Here is a 19,009-nt window from a genome sequence, read left to right as displayed (position 1 = left end):
TAGTAAGACACTGGCAACAGGGGGAGGGCCCTGGAAGAGTGAATTACAGACGAGGAACCACAGGGCTTGGTCTGAGGTCTAACCGATGTGCCATGCATGGGCCATCCGTGTAACCTGTAAGAGTTATTACGAGTTATTTCAGTGTCTCTGGGTCTGTTTTCTCATCTATTAAGAAAACAAATGTGAGACGGGAAGATAGTATCACCTACCTCATAAGGTCATTGTTAGAGCTAAATGAAATCAACAAGTCCAAAGAAGGCCTCAAATGTAGGCATAAAATTAATGACAAGAAATGCATGTGCTCAGTGGGACAGAAATTCAGTGGGGAGACATTTGGTCCACCCTTGAGGACTATAAGAGGCTGCGTGGAAAAATCCACAATGACCTAAGGTTTCTCTGTTAGTCTCCCACCAGGACACAGATCTTCAGAAGACGTCCCTGGCTCCCCACTGCACCCCTTGGAAAGTCCAAATCCTTTAGCCTGGTGGTGGAGGCTAGCCACAGCTGACATCAAATGCCCTCCCTACCTTGCTTACTGGCTTCCCTGGTGGCCACCCAATGGAGACAGTCTGCTCCTCTCCTGTGTGCCTCCCTCTGTGTTTTCTCTTGACCCGGGATACCTTGTCCTAACTGTGCCCCCTCCTCATCCCAAACCCTACACATACATGTGCCATCTTGTCACCTAAGAAAACTGTCCAGACCCTCCCCTTACCACTGTCCCCAGAGCTGAAAGTGCTCCTTCCCACTGTCATTAATACCTGTAGGTAGGGTTACTAAATCAAGGTGAACTATGGTAGGACACCCTAATAATCTGACATAAGGCAACATTTTGATGATGAGATTAATGCAAATTAAACTGTGACTGTATTAGTCATCTGCAGCGTGGGTCACCCTGGAAAACACCCAAATCCAATCAAGGGAACTAGAACGTAAGTAAGGAAAGCTGTAACCTAATACAGCATGTCTTGGCCTGGCTGAAAAACAAGTTAACTGGAAAGTCGTGGTCTACAGAGACTCTACAGAAAGTCTAGCAAAGGAGAAATTTCACAATTAGGATATCAGTGTCCACCTAGCTCTGCCAACGGTTCAGATGCTGGATGTGGTGGACACACCGATCCTGTTCATTAGAAAGCCACGTCTCGTGCGGAAGGAAACGTTCATCACAGGGATTCAGAACCCACATAAAATACACATTTCCTCCAAGATTTCTAACACTGCGTGCTCCAAAGCCTCCATCCCCAGCAAGCCTCTTCCGAATTCATCTTCCCAAGTCCCTTGATGCTGAGGACAGCTACACTGGACAGCAGGCCCCGGAAAGAACAGCCATCACTATAACTTCATTTTAAAATTTGTTTTCTAGTTACATAAAAAATGGATATGACTTTAGTTAAATCCCAGCCAACTGAACACATGCAGTTATCTCTGATGGCTCCAAAATCCTCTAACATGACAGTAATTTAAAAAAAAAAAAAAAAAGGCATAAAGCCCCAGGGACAAAGCAAAAAGGAAAGCAGACGAGCAAAACAATTTTAGAAGCTGGGAGGCAGAAGAACGAGTGAGAGTTGCCTTAGCAGCCTCAGGGGGCCGGCGATGAGGGGAAAGGTAGGAAGCACCTATTCTGCACCACAAACCCCGTGCAGGTGTGGAAAGTATAGCGGCGTGTTCTTCTGCATGTGGGCGGGAGCCACAGACCCAGGGATGAGGTCAGCCTGCTTACGCAGGAGTTAAATCCCAGAGTGAACCATGCACTGTCGTGGGGAGCACTCTCCCCAACCCTGACAGAAGGCGGGGGGGTAGTTAGTGTCTGGAGAGGGTAGACCAGAGGGTTCCCTGGATGGGGGGACACAAGGTCCAGTTGAACAGACTGAATGCAAGGCCAGGACACACACCAAACAGTAAGACCCCTACTCTGCTTCCTGCACTCACCTCCCGGAACAGTGGCAGCTTGGCACGTGCCCCTCAGACAGGAGGGTGGAAGATTCTTTTCTAAGGAATATGAGTAGCCCAAGGGGAAAGATTCCCCAGGGAAAAGGCCCTGGGAGATCACCTCTAGCAATGGTTCTCCACTGGGGGTTCCAGGGAGAGTGAGGGGTGATGTTGCCCTAAGGGAACATCTGGCAATGTCTGGAGACATTTTTGGTTGTCATGACTGGGGGGAGGTGCTTCCTACCTTCGTGGGAAGAGGCCAGGGAGGCTGCTAAACATCCTATGAGGGCAGCCCACGTGGCTTAGCTGTTTGGCGCCGCCTTCAGCCCAGGGCGTGATCCTGCAGACCCGGGATCGAGTCCCATGTCAGGCTCCCCGCATGGAGCCTGCTTCTCCCTCTGCCTGTGTCTCTGCTCCCCTCTTCCCCGCCGTCTCTCATGAGTAAATAAAATATTCCAAAAAAAATTTAAACATCCTATGATACATAGGATGGCTCCCCACAACAAAGAATTTTCTGGCCCAAAATATCAATAGTGCAGAGATGGGGAAACCCTGACTTTCAGTAAGGGCCAAGTCAGCCGGCTTCACTCATAAACAGAGCTGCTCATATGCCCCAGGGCCACTCTTATAAAAATGAGTGGACCTGTGAGGAATAACCAGGAAAGACAGAGCTCAAAACGTGATACTGTGCAGGAAGGCAAAAGCTTTGAATAACTATCATTATCCTCAGAGAAATTAGAGAAGACAATCAAAAAAGGAAAACAATCCAGACTTAGAAGGTGCCGAAGAAAAAAAGAAAAGGAACAGAAAAAGGCTCTTAAAAATTAAAAATAGTATCATATTTAAAGAAGTGATAGAAGGGGTGGATGATGAAACTGAGGAACTCTCCCCAAAATAGAGCAAAAATGCAGAGGAAGCAAATATTTTAAAAACAACTGAGGACCAGTCCAAGAACTCCAATATTTAAAAACTGGTAGTTCTAGTGTAACAAGGAAGATTAACTGGAAATGAAGAGATTAAAAGAAATAAATCAAGAAAATTTCTCAGAACCACAGACCATGAGTTTCCAGATTGAAAGGGTCCACAATAACCAGCTAGACTTTACCCCAAAGCCCATGATTTTGAAATTTCAGGAGGTTAAAATGGCAGATCCTAAGTTTCCAGAAAGGAAAACCAGGTTCTTGACATAAAATCAAGGATCAGATTGGCATCAGGCTTTTCAACAGCACACACAGAAGCTAGAAGACAATGGAGCCATGCCTTCAAAATGCGAACAGGTGAAAAAAAAGGTTTCCAATCTATTTTCAAAGTGTCAATCAGGTCTGAAGGAAGTAAAAGGATTTTCAAAAATGCCAGATGTCCAAAGTTTTGCCTACAATGCACCTTTTCTCGGGAAGCTAATAAAACATATGCTCCCGCAGAATGAGGGAATCAACCAAGAAGACATGAAAAATAAAATAGGGATCTAACTCAAGAGAAAGAGCCCAAGGGAGTCCCAAAACAATGAAGGGAAATCCCAAGCTGTGCAGCAGGCTGGAGGCAACCAGCCCAGACAGGAGAGCATCAGAAGTGTCATGAGGGAGGACTCCAAGAAGAAACTGGTAGGAAGTCTGATACGCCTGATTGTGTGGAAAGGCAAGTTTGGGGTGAAACAGTGAAGCATGTAGTGAAAAAGGCAAGAGAAGAAGCAATATAATTACTAATTTCAGGGAACAAAAAGTGGCACAAAAGGGAAGAGTAATTATAGTACACCACATGGCTCAGCTGTGCCAACATAGTGATGAAAATCTAAACATTGATCAATAATGGAACAGAATTACGATCTAGCTACTGTGAAAGGGTGGCTGGAAAGTGGAAAGCATCTATGAAAGAGCTAAAGTCTCATCATTCATGGTGTGAAGTCAAAAGAGGGTACTTTTTAGCAAAATAAACAGCTAAGAGTTTAAATTGGAGGGAAAGTGGACAGCAATCTCCTGTTTCTCCGTAATAGGATCTCACAGAAATGCTGGCTCTTTAAACTGTGCGCCTATACAACTTTAATAAAAATGAAATGACTTTTTAAAAATTGGGGGAAAACAGAATAAAGTATAAAAAAGTAAATTTCTAAATATATTCAATATCACCACCTAGAGCCAAATACTAACATTTTGACAGTTTTTTTCCAATTTTTTTCTTCACATATGACATATATGCATATTTCTCAAAGCTGTGATCATGCTGCATATATAGTTTTGAGTTTTGCTTTTTCTCAACACATCATTAGCTTTTTCACATATCTTTAGGTATTTGTTGAAAGCAATCTTTTTAAAAGATTTTGTTTATTTATTTGAGAGAGAGAGAAAGAGCGAGAGGGAGAGGGAGAGAGAGTAGACTCTGAGCTGAGCACAGAGCTTGATCCCACAATCTCAAGATCATGACCTGAGCCTAAACCAAGAGTCAGATGCTTAACTGAGTGAGCCCATCCAGGCACCCCTTCAAAGCAGTTTTTAATAGCTGTGATTATCCTCACACCAAACCACCATTTAACAAATCCCTTTAAAAAAAAAAAAAGATTTCATTTATTCATTTGTCAGAGAGAGAGAGAGCGAGAAAGACCGAGAGAGCACAAGCAGGGGGAGCAGCAGGCGGAGGGAGAGGCAGGCTCCCGGCTGAGCAAGGAGCCCGACGTGGGACTCAATCCCAGGACCCCAGGATCACAACCCAAGCCAAAGGCAGAGGCCCTACCAACTGAGCCACTCAGGCGTCCCAACAAATCCCTTTATACTGTGCATTAATGTGTTTATCACTATTATAAAAATCACTGTGAAAAATAGAGTTTTATGTAAATCTCTGCGTATTCTGAATGCTTCCTTGGTGTAAATTTGTAGAAATGGATCACCAAAATGATCTTTGCCAAAATGACCCCTAAACAGTTTGGGCCCATTTTTACTCCCAGCAATGGTGCACAGAGCATCAGCTTCCCTAACTCCTGGGTATCAACTTTTCCCAACTTGTCCAATTTGAGAAGTAAAAGAAAAAGGCTTTCTTTGCATATCTCTGCATATTGCATGATCGCTGGCTGTAGTTGTCCCCATTTATCCACGGGAATACATTCCAAGACCCCCAATGGGTGCCTGAAACTGCAGACAGCACTGAACCCTGTGCTAGACCCATCCACACACAGCTCTGATGAAGTTAAATTCATAACTTAGGTACAGTAAGAGATGAACAACAACAATAATAAAATACTATACTGAGCACAAGTTATGTGATGTGGTCCCTCTCTCGACATATCTTACTGTACTGTACTTGCCCTTCTTCTTGTGATGCTGTGAGATGCTAAAATGCCCCCGAGAGGAGATGCAGCAAGGTGAATGACGTAAGCATTGTGACCTCATGTCAGGAGACTGTGGCCCCTCTGACGACATGTCAGAAGGAGGGTGCGCAGGACCGCAGTGGACCACAGGTAACTGAAGCTGTGGGGAGCAAAGCCAGGGACGAGGGGGGAGACTGCATGCTTTTCTTCTTTTGTGAGCTTTAGGTTTATGTCTTGTGTTTATTTTTCCACCGAGACCACATGGTAAATTAAGCCTTTGGCAACCTCATTTGTTTCTGGATCTCTTACGAGTTAACACAAATCAGACCCATGGACCCACTGATCCGTGGGGGCCTGGATTGTGTTTCTGAATCTCAATGGCCCCACTATCTGTGAGGCTCTGGGCAAGGAGCCAAGCAGTATGACACCCTTATGTCACCCCTCACATTTTACCATTGTCACCTTCTTGTGGCACATCACTTTTCTTTTTTCTTTTCCTTTTTTCTCTCCTCCCCTCCCTCTTCTTTCTTTCTTTCTCTCTCTCTCTCTCTTTCTTTCTCTCTCTCTCTCTCTCTCTTTCCTTCTTTCTACACATCACATTTCTACTTGCATTTGCATTTTGGTCACCTGTATACATCTTCTCTTCCTACTGGGATCTAAATTCCTACCTGATCAGTCTTTATTCCTCACCCCACTTATGTTTAACAGATACTCTTATATCTGGTGAATAAAGACACAAGGCGTGTGTGTGGAGGGGGGGTGGTTTGGGAGACTATGAACAGAGGTAGAGATGGAACCAGAACACGGGAAAGGGGGACGGGAGACCAGCTCCACCCCTCCCTGAGGCAGAGGTGAAGACAGCACCAGCAGCACAAATCCAGCAGAGCTTTACTTTCTGCCTCGGCACCAAAAGCTGGTAACCAGAGCCTGGGGCAGAGTGTCTGTGTAATAAAGGCTGAACAAAAGGAATAAAAAGGAAAGATAAAGATTATGCAGCCATAAAAACGAATGAACTACTGATACATTCTATAAAATGGAAGAACTTTGAAAACATTACACGAAGTGAAAGAAGCCTGATACAAAAGGCTGCATATCACACAATTCAATCTATATGAAATGTTTAGAACGGGCAAATCCACAGAGATAGGAAGCAGTTTAGTGGTTACCAGGGGCTGGGGGGACAGGAGCATGAATGGTGATGGCTGATGGGGATAGGGTTTCTTGAGGGGATGATGAGAATGTTCTGGAATTAAACAGTGGTGATGGTTGCACAACTTTGTAAATATATAGAATCCAGTGAATGTGAATTATCTCTCAATTTTTATTTATTTTTTAAATTTTTTAAAAGATATTATTTATTTATTAATGAGAGACACAGAGAAAGGCACAGATGTAGGCAGAGGGAGAAGCAGGCTCCCTGCAGGGAGCCCGATGTGGGACTCGATCCCAGACCTCGGGATCATGCCCTGAGCCAAAGGCAGGTGCTCGACGGCTGAGCCTCCCAGGTGTCCCTATATCTCAATTTTTGAAAAGGAAAGAAAAGGAAAACTTATACCCCAAATGGCTTGGTCCACTAGGAATTTCTGAGGACTCAGTTTCCTTATACCAACACCAGCTGTGGTGCTTCCACACTGCTCTGTTAGGTGGGGCAGCAGGATGGCACAGCTCCCGGCAGGGAAGCAGGCAGCACTGCGGTCTCCCCTCCTCTCAAGGCCAAGCTGAACAAGTCAGCCCACTCACCCCCCATTCCCCCCACGTCCCCCCCCCCCACCTTGAACAGAGTGCCACAGGACACCCTGGAGGGACGCCTGACATAAAACACACTGCAGGACTCCTAGAGATCCAGACTTGCTGGAGAACAGTTCACATCCTGGTCAATATTTTCTCCTAATAGACCTGGCGGCCTTTCTGCTAATGGGTTCTATGAGTTAAGAAATGAGTTCTATTAACGCTTTAAATGGGCAATGCTTTATGACCACCTATAATCTGATTTTAAAGACTTTGAATAATGTCCAGACAGATCAGAATCCCCTTTAAGATGCACTGTTGTGATTGGAAAGGTTCTTTCCAGAATAAACTTTTTTTTTCTAAAGATTTTATTTATTCATGAAACACACACACACACAGAGGGAGAGAGAGAGAGAGAGAGGCAGAGACACAGGCAGAGGGAGAAGCAGGCTCCATCCAGGGAGCCCGACGTGGGACTCGATCCCAGGACTCTAGGATCACGCTCTGGGCCAAAGGTAGGCACTAAACCGCTGAGCCACCCAGGGATCCCCAGAATAAACTTTCTGACAGATTCCTCCAAATTCCACACTCATCTAGCCCCTACTGGGATTCCCCAATCTTGTGCTAAATGCTGTGCACATGCAGCAGCCCTCTGGGCGCTGAAAATCTGGGTGCTGAGTAAAGATTTCTACATGAGTAAGACCAAATGCTAGACTGTGGCCTACAATTTCTCTGATGAAATTCAAAGAAGGGGTTCAAGTGCAAGATGGCTGGAGTCACAGAGGAGGAGGTCACAGGGTGCCTCAACCAGGAGGACCTTCTCACTTTCTTCAGGCTTGGACAAAGACCTGGATGAAGGCTTCAGCCTTTCCACACACCCCAGACTGAAGGAGGCAGGGACCCTGCCACCTCTCACCTCTTCCCCCTCACATCCAGCCCCTTCCCGACACCACCCCCCCGCACCCCCAGAGCCAGAACCCACTAGAAACACCTTAAGGTAATAAATGTGAGCCCTGAGCTAGCTCACGGGGGAGGACAGCCCTTTGAAAAGTAAGCTGGGGTAAATGGCATTTTAATTGAACTGGACAATCAGGAATAAATGTTCTCTCTCACTGGCAGCTCTTAGAGGGGGCATACTTTGAGCCAACACATTTATAATCCCAACCATCATGCCATCTGAAAGAGGACAGTTTTTCTATGCTGAAATAAGTTTGGAAAAAAAGAAAGAAGGCAGCCTGGGTGGCTCAGCGATTTAGCGCCTGCCTTTGGCCCAGGGCGTGATCCTGGAGACCCGGGATCAAGTCCCACGCGGGGCTCCCTGCATGGAGCCTGCTTCTCCCTCTGCCTGTGTCTCTGCATCTCTCTGTGTGTCTCTCATGAATTAAAAAAAAAAAAAATTTTGGAAAGAAAGAGAAAGACAGAGTGGGAGGAGGGAGAGAGAGAGAGAGAGAGAGAGACAGAGAAAGAATGGGAAGAAGGAAGGGAAGGAAGGAGAGAGGGAGGGAGGGAGGCCAGCCGGCCAGGAGAATGGACGAGAAGGACGCTCCCACAGAAGGCTTTGGTCAGCCAGAGTCAGGACTGCCGAGAAGCATGTCTGAGTAACAGCCCTTCCTCCAACCCCTCCTGGTGACCTGCCTGGGGAGTTTTAATACAAAAGGACGTCACAGCCCATCTGTTGCTTTGGAACTAATTTAGTACAAACCAAACTGGCATAGTCCTCAGGGGCAGGTCTGTCACCACCCAGAGTGCTAACCTCAGCTACAGTGACCAGAGCAGGGCCCATGCCCCAACCTGTCCAGCTACTTAATGCACAGGAGAAAAAATATGCCTTGGGACTTAGACCTCATCAAGGAATACCAGCGGGGCCTACTGTGTGCACAGCCCCAGGCCAGACAGCACATCAAGGGAGCCAAGGGCAGCTGAGGAAGTTCCCTTTCAAATTTCTTCTGATAGTGCCCTTGGCCCCATCTGCACCAGGTGAGCTACATAGCAGTTTCGATTCATTCCAACGAATATGGAGAGTCCCAGCCAAGAGTGAAGAACGAGAGATGGGGTGTGTGGAGGTGCATTTGCTGGGGTGGGGGTTAAAAAGTGAATAAATAATGTTCCCTGCACTCCAGGAACCATGTAGAAGGGTGCACATGTGTGATGTCTGTGTGTATGTGTTGTGTGTACTGTTTGTGTGTGTGCAGTGTGTGTGTGGTGTATATGTGATGTGTATAGGGTGTGTGTGTATGAGGTGTGTGTGCATGCGTGTAGTATGCATGTGGCAATATGTGTATGTGTGTGTGAAGTGTAGTTACAAGAGGGTATGTGTGTGTATGTGTGGTGTAAGTGTGGTATATGTGTGGTGTGTGTGTGGTGTATATGGGCTGTATGTATAGCATGTGTGTGTGCAATGTGTATGTAATATAGTATGTGTGTACATATGTGGTGTGTGTATGTGTGTGGTGTATAAGCAGTGTGTGCGGGGTGTATGTGATATGTGTATCTGTGTGTGGTGTATATGTGGTGTGTGTGTGTGTGGTGTGCACGTGTGTGGTGTAATGTGGTGTGGGGGGGTGGGGAGCAGGGGATCGAGGGGGGAGTGGGTTGGCCGGGGAGGGGCGGAGGGGAGGCGGCTTGCTACCAGAGGACAGTAAGTACCTACACGTGCCTGAACCAGGGGCTGTGACCTTTAGCCGGCACCAGAGTCGCCGCAGGGTCTGCGGTGACACAGCCGTCCCCCAGCTTCTGATTTAGCAGGCCCAGGGCGGAGCTAAGAAACTGGATTTCTCACCAGTTCCCAGGAGCTGGGTTGTGGCCCGAGGAGCGAGGAGCGCATGGGGAACCAGAGCAGTGACTCTAACTTTTGCGGAGCACCCAGCACCTGTGCGAATCCAATCTGGGCACTCCCTCCACCTGCGGGCCAACCTGGAGGACCCGGATCAGGACAGACCCGGCCCCTCGGGGCTGCCCATCCCTCGGCCACCTGGGAGCTCCAGGGGCAGGCCTGCCCCTTGCCGGGTCCCCATCCAGATGCCGCACTCGGGGACTGTTTGCTGACTGACTGTGCGAATGTTTTCATCATGTCCGGGCAGCCCGGGGCGTGCACCGGGGGCAGGAGGAAAGGAGTCCACGCGGACCCGGCATCCGTGGGGACGGCTCAGGAAGGTGAGCCAAATCACCAGTGGGTGGGAGAGGCCGACTGCGGCTCGAAACAGGGAATGTTCCATTGTAAGTGGGACAGATTGGAAATGTTTCCGTTGGAAACAGTTTTCACCTAAATAAGAAGCCTTGGAGGAAGGCAGGCCCGGGACTGCCCCTATCGGGGCAGGTAAGGCACCTTGGCAGGCCGAAGCTGCCCCGCCCCTCCCCCCCCCCCCCCCGCCGGCAGCCCCCAAATAGCAAGTCATGTCAAGTCAAGGCTAGCAGGCCAAGCCAGGGCAAAGACGCGAAGGGGTGGGGAGGGCGTCCTGCCTCCTCAGCTGGAGGACAGTCAGCTTAAGTCAACATAGAACCTTCTGGGTCCCCCCTTCCCAGGAAAAGGCGACACCTGTATGCAGCAAATAGCACCGAGCTTCCTGCACACCCTCACCAGCACTGCCGCCACCTGCACCCCCAGGGGAAGGCCTCTCGAAGCCAGAGTGCAGGTCAATGAACAGATGGACGAAGCATCCTTAACTTCCGGGGCGCGGTGTGGAGGAGCCGCTTCAGCAACAGCCCTACTGTTCGACCTACAGACACCATTCCGCAGCTCTTCTCGCTAGAAAAACGATGGGCTCGGAATTTACTTTTTGCATGAAACGTGCAACAACAGAATATATGCGATGTAAAAGAGACACCTGACACCATGGAGCTATTTGCGTGAGAGCTTTAACATAAAGATCCCAGGATGTGGTGAGGGACAGCTTGCCTGTCAACTTGCTGTCGCCTTTTCCCAGCTCCGTGGCCTGGAACGAGTCACCTACCCTCCCTGAACCTGCAAAAGGAGGCAAACACCACTTGCATCCTTTACTCACCTAGCGGGTGAGAGGCCTCCAGGAGGTACCGAAGGCAACATGCTTCGCACTCTGTAAAAATGCCACTCAGTGGGGAGTGTGTTGTTATTAAACCCCAAATTCTACCCTGAGTCTGGGCACGGCTGGCAAGTCTGGGGACTGGGAGAGAGGCGGCTGGTTCCCTACTCCCACCAGTCATTTGAAAAGAGACAGTGACAACAATAAAGTCCCTTCCCCCTCCCCCTGCTTTCTGTTCTATTAAAATCAAGAAGCAACGCTGCGCCAGATTAATATCTCTCTAATTACTGAGGTGTCAGTTACCAGGTGAAACACTCCATAATTTAGGGATCAGCCCTGCTCCACAAGTTGACACTGATACCAGGGATCTGGGGTCCAGGAAGACACATCTGGGACTCCCCCATGCCTATGCTCCCCATGCTCTTCCTCCCCACCTAGAATGTGAGTTCCCCGTGACCCTCTGCCTGCATGACCTCATTTAATCCAACGCCCCCAAGCTTTCACTTCATGGAGCAGAGAAGAGATCATGAGTTCTGCACATGGTGGAGTGGAGGGGCCAGCAGTGAAATGACTGAGGTGGGATGGCCCCCGCTGGAAGGGACAGCCCAAGCCCAGGGATCCCTGGTCCAGGCCCTACCCCATTCCCTTGAGCCCCAGAGCTAGGAAGCTCTGGTTGGATCCAATGACTCCACGAGGAGGTACATCCTCGTGTACCCATTTTACAGATGAGAAAAACTGAGTTTCTGAGAGGCTAAGACCCCCTCACTGGGAAGTGGGCCCTGGCAGTGCAGTGCTGGGGCCAGTGGGGCAGCCACCAGTACACCCTACTCTCTCCCACCTCTTCCCGAAAGCCGATGTCTTCCGCAAAGCTCAGCCCCACCACCTCTTCTCGGTTGGGACCATGCAGCACCCAGCTTCACAGGATGAGCTTTCCCAGCCGTGTAGACAATCTGACTCCTCCGTTCCCCCACAGGAGAGCGGAACCCAGAGCAGGCCCTGCATCAACGCCACCTGAGCCGAACTGCTGGGGAGCCCCCAAAGCTGGCCTGGACCATCGCCCTCGCTTCCATGGACTGAGCACCCGAGCATCAAAACTAACCAAAGCTTAGTCTTTGGTTAACCTTTTAGGAGAAATAAGCTGACAGCCAAAGAGGCATCAGCTCAATCTAAGAAATATTTGTTGCGCGCCTTGCACGCCCCAGGCACCAGACTAAGTGCTGGAATTGTGGGGGAAAGTCACAGCCCACGGTCCTCACAGAGCTCAGAGAGCAAGAACTGGCCCCGGAGGGCCCGGCAGGCAGTGGGCGTGGGAGACCCCGACTTGGGGAGCCCGGGAGAGCTCGCGTGAAGCGGCCACAGGCCACCAGCCACCACCAGGCCACCCCGCTGCCCACCTCCCCGCGCTTCTGCGCGCTTCCCCGTACAAGCAATTGCCTGCCAGAAACTAAAAGAGGAACAGCAAACTGCTGAGGGCAAGGAAAGCTGCTCCTTGATCCAAGCTTGCCAAATTAGGGCAAAACCAAGCCCCTCTGAGTGAAAGGAAATCCAGCTGAGGCTCTCAAATTTTAATTTTTAAAGACATGTGTGGCCTCTGGTTTTAGTTCTTCGTTAACTTCTCTGCCCTCCTCCTTGCAGTTTGCTCTTCTGTATCTGAGGCCTCCTGGCGTACCCGCTGCTGCCAACACATGTGTCATTGCTAGAAACTGATACCCCCACGGAAAGCTGCTTTGTTTTGTCTTGTTGTAATACTGTTAGGGCTCATCTCCTGAAACCCCAAATTCCACAACAAAACCGCGAATACCCAGTTCCCCAAAAGGCCCCTGACCCATGAGCTGTGAAACAATGCTTCCCACCTTTTTCACATCCTGGCACACACAGAAATGACAACATATGCTCAGGCCCCTTGAGGCTGAACACCGCACCCCTCCCCCGGCCCTCCCAGAGCCTGAGAGGATGGGATCTGAGCACACCTGTAACACCCGCTTCTGATACACCTGCTGGGAAGCCCTGGCTCCCGGAGTGTAAACGTCAGTAAACTTCGAGAGAATCATGACACAAGTGGAGGGGCCAGCCAGATCAGAGGGCCAGGGAGGGGGACAGGGCCCATGTGCACACACCCAGAACCAACGAGAGCTGACACAGACCATCCCCTCCCTGAGGCTCCCGCGTGCTGGACCACGGTCTGTGCTGACAGATCCCAAACCCGCTTTGGAGTGACAAGAAGGGGCACACAGGGCATTCAGTCACTGCAGAGGCTTTGGAGCCCACCGAAGGCTGTCCACCTTCCCAACGCAGAGGAGGAAACGAGCATTCTGTGTAATGTGGTACAGGCTAGGGATATAAATAACTTCTAAAAAGGTTAGGGAAAACGCACAGACGACAAATCTACAGTAGGTTACTAAGGGAAACCAGGATGCTCGGTGCCAGCAGCTCACCTGTTGAAGCTCCTCCCAAACTCTGCTCTCGGGGCTCTTTGGGGATGCAGTGTGGGGCTGCTGGCACCTGGGGTCTCTGTGATGCGAGTGGGTGCTTCCTAAGCCCTACTAATGTTCCCTGCGGGCCCTCCCCTGCCAAGTAAGAAAATCCTTTTTCCTAATTACATGTCTGTCCAGTTTCCATAGGCCTGCTCACTCTCAATTTCCCCATCTGGCAAAAGTCTACCTTCACAGGTACAGTGAGGATGGCTGCCTGAAGGGAGGAGCCTGATGAGTGGCAAACTCTGGCCCTTCCCCCGGCTCCTTCCCATTCTAGGAGGCCCTAAGGTGCCACCCCATGAAACACAGAAGGTGGGGCATTCCAGGGCTGCCTCCCCTGGAGATTCCCTTCTGGAGGGAAAGTACTTCCCTGGTTCCCCAGAGGGCTTGGAGGGCAGCCACAGCTGCTGCGCTATGTCAAGGAAGAAACAGATCTCACTTGTCACTGAAAAGCCAACCCCAGGGACACCTAAGTTAAGGATATTTATAGCTCTCGTATATGCATCCTTGAACCTGTGCGTGTTTAAATCAACAGACATAGCAACAGCACACCCAAAAGCATCCATATGGACTTCCATACACCGAGTCAGGGGCTAAATCTGGAACTTCAGGGAACCTAAACGCAACCCGCAACACACACCCTCCTGAGCGTGGGTATTCTGGGACCTGGGATAAACTGGGCGTCAGTCCTTCCCGGGTCAGGGTATCAAGTTCTGCCTTCCTGCCAAGGATTAAGAGGTCAGCCTGCAGCCCGAAGCTCAAGAGCAGCTTGCCAGGCAGCTCCCCACCAGCTCCTCTGCTCAGAGAGCAAGAGCTCTTCCCGCTTCCCCTGAGCTCCAAACAGCACAGAGGCCTGAGGGAGCATATTGCCTGTCCAGTCCCTCCCTGAGCGAGGGGCTGCTGCTGCAGAGCACACGCTGAAGTCCTGGCAGCCGGACAAGAAAAGAGAAGCTCCACAGAGTCCCAGGCCGGAAGCCAGACCCCTTCACAAGGCCCCCGGGGAGGAGGAAGCCACCTCTGCCCTCAACTTCCACTCCAAAGTGCTGGGCAGTCGAAATGTCAGGCCGCTCCCGGGAACACTCAGGGGCTCGGCCAAGAGAGGGGGGCTTCCCTTGGGCCAAGTGTGGTGGGGATGTGGAGTGATGTGTCCAGGCAGTGCCCGTGATGGAGACTACAGCTACCCAACAAACTCACATTCATACTCATTCATTCTTTCTCTCTCCCTCCCTCCCTCTCTCTCTCTCTCTGCCAACAGTCACAGAGGCCAAGGGGGAAGCAACCTCCTCTGGAAGCCAAAAGATCACCTACTACAGTCAGGTCTTATGTTCCTGAATGTGTAAATTGGGCTAATGTTACTTCTGGCTTTGAACTTGATTGGGGTCAAAAAGGAGACCAAGAGTGAGCACACAGATTAGAGGTTCCAACCCAGGGGAGGCGCTATTTCTGTTATTCAAATACAGTGAGTGACCGTTTTAAGCAAAGATTATCGGAAGAAAGTGACTTTTTCCAGTGCTGCTTGCTTCCTCCTCAAGCCTGTCTTACCTCCCAAAGCACAACCAGCAGAAACCTACTACATACCCCACTTTTTTCTCAACGTGTATACTGAACTCTTAGTTTTTCTAAGTTTCTCTTACATCCCTGGGCATACAGGCTCTGATGGAGAAAGGACACCCTCTGATACCACAGGGCACCCAGTGCAGGGAGCTCTGGACTGCGTCCACAGGTCCAGTGACGGGGACGGTGGGAATCCTGAAGTATAAGCTGGCACCATTCCTCTGGTCAAGAGGTTCTAGGATCTGGCATCTAGTGGAATTTCTATCAACTCCAGACATAATACACTATCCTCCTCCACCTGTGACCCCCTCCCCCCCAGCCAAACTGCCCAGAGTGAGGTACAATAATTTCTTGTAAAATTTCTACCCATTTACTATGAGTGAAGAACAGGTGCCAGCTGCTTTCACATACAGTAAGCAGCATAGATTCTAATTGTGCACATTTGTACCAGATGCCCAAAGAAGGTTAAATACAGCTAGAATCACATGGCTAGTACAAGGTAGAGATCTGAGCCCAGGCTTCTTTGGTTTCAAAGCCTGTGGGCTTCTCTCTGCTGTCTGTGAGGCTTAAAAATGTCTCTCTATATGTAACGTGTGTGTGTATGCATGTCTGTGTGTCTAGTTATCATTACTATTATTAATCTGGTGCTGATTCATAGGGACATGAGATCTCAACGACGAAGTACAACACAGGAGTCTCCTATTTGGCACACATGAACAGATACCTGGTTCAGATACTTCTATCCATGCTATCATCAGCCACGGCAGATCCCTATCTTAAATTTACTCTTTCGTCGTCCCCAGGTGCTTTCTTTGTCCCCCCAGGTGCTTTCTTTGTCCGGTGCTCGGTATACACTGGGCACTCCTCGCTTCATCTCATTGATGATGACATTGCTAAGATTGCTTATTAGTAATAAACCCTTAAATGCTGAAAGATGAATTATCACTAACTGATCTAAAAGGAAAAGTTCCAGATCCTAGGACAAACACCAAGGGGCCCTAAAACACATCTTGGCCAATAGAGTAGGTGTCACATCATTGGGTAACTGAACCTTACTAATAGTTTGATACCGTTTGGTATGTGTCTTCCCATCTCCACTGGACACAGCAATCACAATAACTTATGGGAAGCCCTGGTTTTGTGCGTGGGTCCAGCTTCGGGTGATGATTTGGATCTGGGTTCTTTCCACTGTAGTGGTAGTGCATGACTGTCACTCAGAGAATGGCTGTCCAGATTCCAGGTACCCAGGTCTACAGACCCACAGGGTTCTGGATTAATCAACCCAAGTGGCATCTCAGCCTTTCCAGTGGCTTCCTGTGTGTATAATCACCTCAAACCAGAGCAAATTCAGACCCATGTCCATGTCCCAGCAACACCTGTCCTTGGCTATGTGACCTGAGGTCAGCTACCTAGCCTCTCTGAGCCCCAGTTTCCCCATCTGCAAAGACAGTATCACTTTGCTCATGGGGTTGCTTCTTGGAGAAAATAGTATTTGCATGTGGCTGCCCCATGCCTGACATGCAGAAGGAACTTGGTAAGTATTAGTTGGATTTGAATGCGCACAGAATAGGTCTGACATATACACATCCTGTTGAATAGGCTCGTGGTCAAATGAATGGTCATGGTAACAAGTTAAAGGAGAAAGGGGAAGAGGCGGTAGTGAGAGACGTTAAAATTAGAGGCGGTGTTTAAAAACTTCTCTCCTTTTCAATCCCAAACTTCAACCTGTCATTTATCAAGTGTACTGTTCAAAAGTCGGGTCTTATTTAATTGACTGGGTTCTGCCTTTTGCCCTCCACACGTTCTGATAGAATAAAGTAACAGCTACAGGGCAGGCACCCAAAAGGGGCCCTGGCAAGCTAAGAACTTGTACTGACTTGGGTTGGTTTGGAGAAAGGGGACAGCCCCTGCCACCTGGCCCTGCCAACAGTTTCTCTATCCTCAGATGCTCCTCTAACTTAACAGTTTAGAAGCCAGAAGCCACATCCAGACACCGTCTGTAAGACATTCTTCAATTCAACCTGGTACCACAACTCTGAACTCCAAATCTAGAAAAGCTGCAAAGAATAGTTCCCTTCTATTGAGCATCTCCCTGGGTGCGCCAGATTCAGTGCTAAGCGTCTGGCATATAATATGTGAACAGAGAACTTTCTGAAGCCCATTTTATAGATAAGGAAACTGTACTCCTGGAGATCCCCCAAGGCACTCTCTAAAGCCCTCAGCTGTTCACACGTCCTCAAGGACTCAAGTCTGCATGACACGTGAAAAACTTCTGCCCAAGGTTTCACGTCTAATCACAGGGCTGGATTCTGCAAAACTTCATTATACGTAATCATCCCAGCCCCACAGCAAAAGTGAGCCTGGGAAGAGAGACAGAGAGGAAGGAGACTTTAATCCTTTAGAACCAACCTCCGATTTGCTAATGGTCAGAGGCTGCCAGGAGGACTGTGCCGTTTTCTTTCTGCACAATAATCTCTCTCAAAGAAAACCCAGACAAAGTCACCTGGCCTTCCCAGAGAAGGGTGGGGGCGGGGGGGGGGGGGGGGAGGGGGCTCTTCCTCCAAGATTCATACTCCTAACCCTTCCTCCTCCTCCCTACCCCAGGGAGTGGCTGGATGGTTGTTGTTTCTTTTCTTTTCTTTTCTTTTTTTTTTTTTTTCCCCTGTGGTCCTCTGGTAACACCACAAATTACGTTTGCAGGGACTCGAGTCCCAGAGTGCAATGATGTTGTAATAAACATAACCAGGACCAAATGCCTTCCCATCATATTAGATGATGCCATTTTGCACCAATCAGGCTCCTCAGGCAGGCAGACCACTCACCAATGAGGGACCAGACAGAGGCTGTGAGGGGGAGACCTGGTCATCTGCAACTAAAAATAAGGGCGCTTCATGATTGGCCGCTGCCACTTTGCAACAGGAGTTGGGACCCACACACCAGGCACCACACAGAAAGCACACACAGGCAAAAACTTTCACAGCCCAGGGGTTCACATGGGGTGGGCTGGGCTGGGTTTGTTGTCGGCTTGTGTGTGTGTGTGTGTGTGTGTGTGTTTTCCTTTTCCTAATTTGCTGACTTGAGAAAAGAAATAAAGACTTGATCCAGAGGGGCCCCTCGAAGACACACCCTCCCTCCGAGACACCTCAGGGTGCATTTGCCGCCAGCCTGAATTGAGGAGAGGCAAGGGGGTGTGGGCCAGGGGCCAAGACACTCACCTGTCCGGCCGTGTCATAGAGTCCCAGGAGGTACTGCTTGCCCCCTACGGTGACGCTGACTGCAAGGACAGAAGCGGGGGCGGGGAGAGAAGCTCGGATTATCTAGGGTCTGGGGCCCTCCGGCTCCCCATCAGGACGGCTCTGTCGGTCCTTCCGGAGGCGTGCGGCGCTCCCGGGAGGTGTCACCCCTCCTCCCCAGCGTCGGGCTCCCTGCCGAGTGGCGGGGGGCCGGGCTGTGCTGTGGCCCCAGCTGCCCACCCGTGGCCACGGCTCGCCGGTGCCCCGAGCGTCCCCCCAGGGGGCGTGGGCCGTCGGGAGGAGGCCGTGGGAAGGTCAAGGAGGTCGGCCCAGGGCGCCCGGCGCTCGGGAGGCGCGGGGGGCCGGGAGCGGGCGCCCCGAGGCCCGGGGGTGGGGCCGGGAGGCGGCGCGGGGCCGGGCGGGGGGAGCGCGCCCGGGGGAGGCGGCGAGGGGGCTCCGCCAAAGTTGCTCCAAAGTTCCCGGCCGGGGAGCGGCCCCTTAGTCAGCAGTTCAGCCTTACCTGCGTAGTGGTCGAAGACGGTGGGCACGTACTCCTCCGGGAAGGCGTCGTTGGCATAGCTCATGAGTAGGCACGTCTTGCCCACCGCCCCGTCGCCGACCACCACGCACTTGAGCATCAGCGCGCCGGGCCCGTGAGCCATGCTGCGGCCGGCCGGCCTCCGGGCATGGTCCCCCCGGAGCCCCCGCCCCGGCCCCGGGCTCAGCCCCAGCCCGCCTGGGGGGTCCGCCGCCGCCGCCGCCGCCGCTCCGCGCAGCACGGCCGCCCCCCCGGCCCCATGC

General features: G+C 50.5%; 1 protein-coding gene and 1 long non-coding RNA gene across 2 annotated transcripts in view; one reads left to right on the top strand and one right to left on the bottom strand.

Annotated features, from left to right (window-relative positions):
- RHOQ (ras homolog family member Q) overlaps nt 1-18,941 on the bottom strand; it is a 39,737-nt gene extending 20,796 nt beyond the window's left edge. Inside the window, exons 1-2 of the mRNA XM_025465898.3 lie at nt 18,729-18,941; nt 18,191-18,249 (exon numbers count right to left, since the gene is read on the bottom strand). Of these exons, the coding sequence (XP_025321683.1) occupies nt 18,191-18,249; nt 18,729-18,870 (201 nt within the window). The 5' untranslated portion in view covers nt 18,871-18,941. The remainder of the gene's footprint in view (nt 1-18,190; nt 18,250-18,728) is intronic.
- On the top strand, nt 5,352-11,204 carry LOC125756001 (uncharacterized). The gene is made up of 2 exons (XR_007413777.1): nt 5,352-10,102; nt 10,472-11,204. It is a non-coding gene; the product is annotated as an uncharacterized LOC125756001 (long non-coding RNA).
- Nucleotides 18,942-19,009: the final 68 nt, after the last annotated feature.

The sequence above is a fragment of the Canis lupus genome, chromosome 10 (genome assembly GCF_003254725.2).
Source record: "Canis lupus dingo isolate Sandy chromosome 10, ASM325472v2, whole genome shotgun sequence".
NCBI lineage: Eukaryota > Metazoa > Chordata > Mammalia > Carnivora > Canidae > Canis > Canis lupus.
The sequence above is the reverse complement of the archived record's forward strand: the minus strand, read 5'-3'. Positions and strand labels throughout refer to the sequence as shown.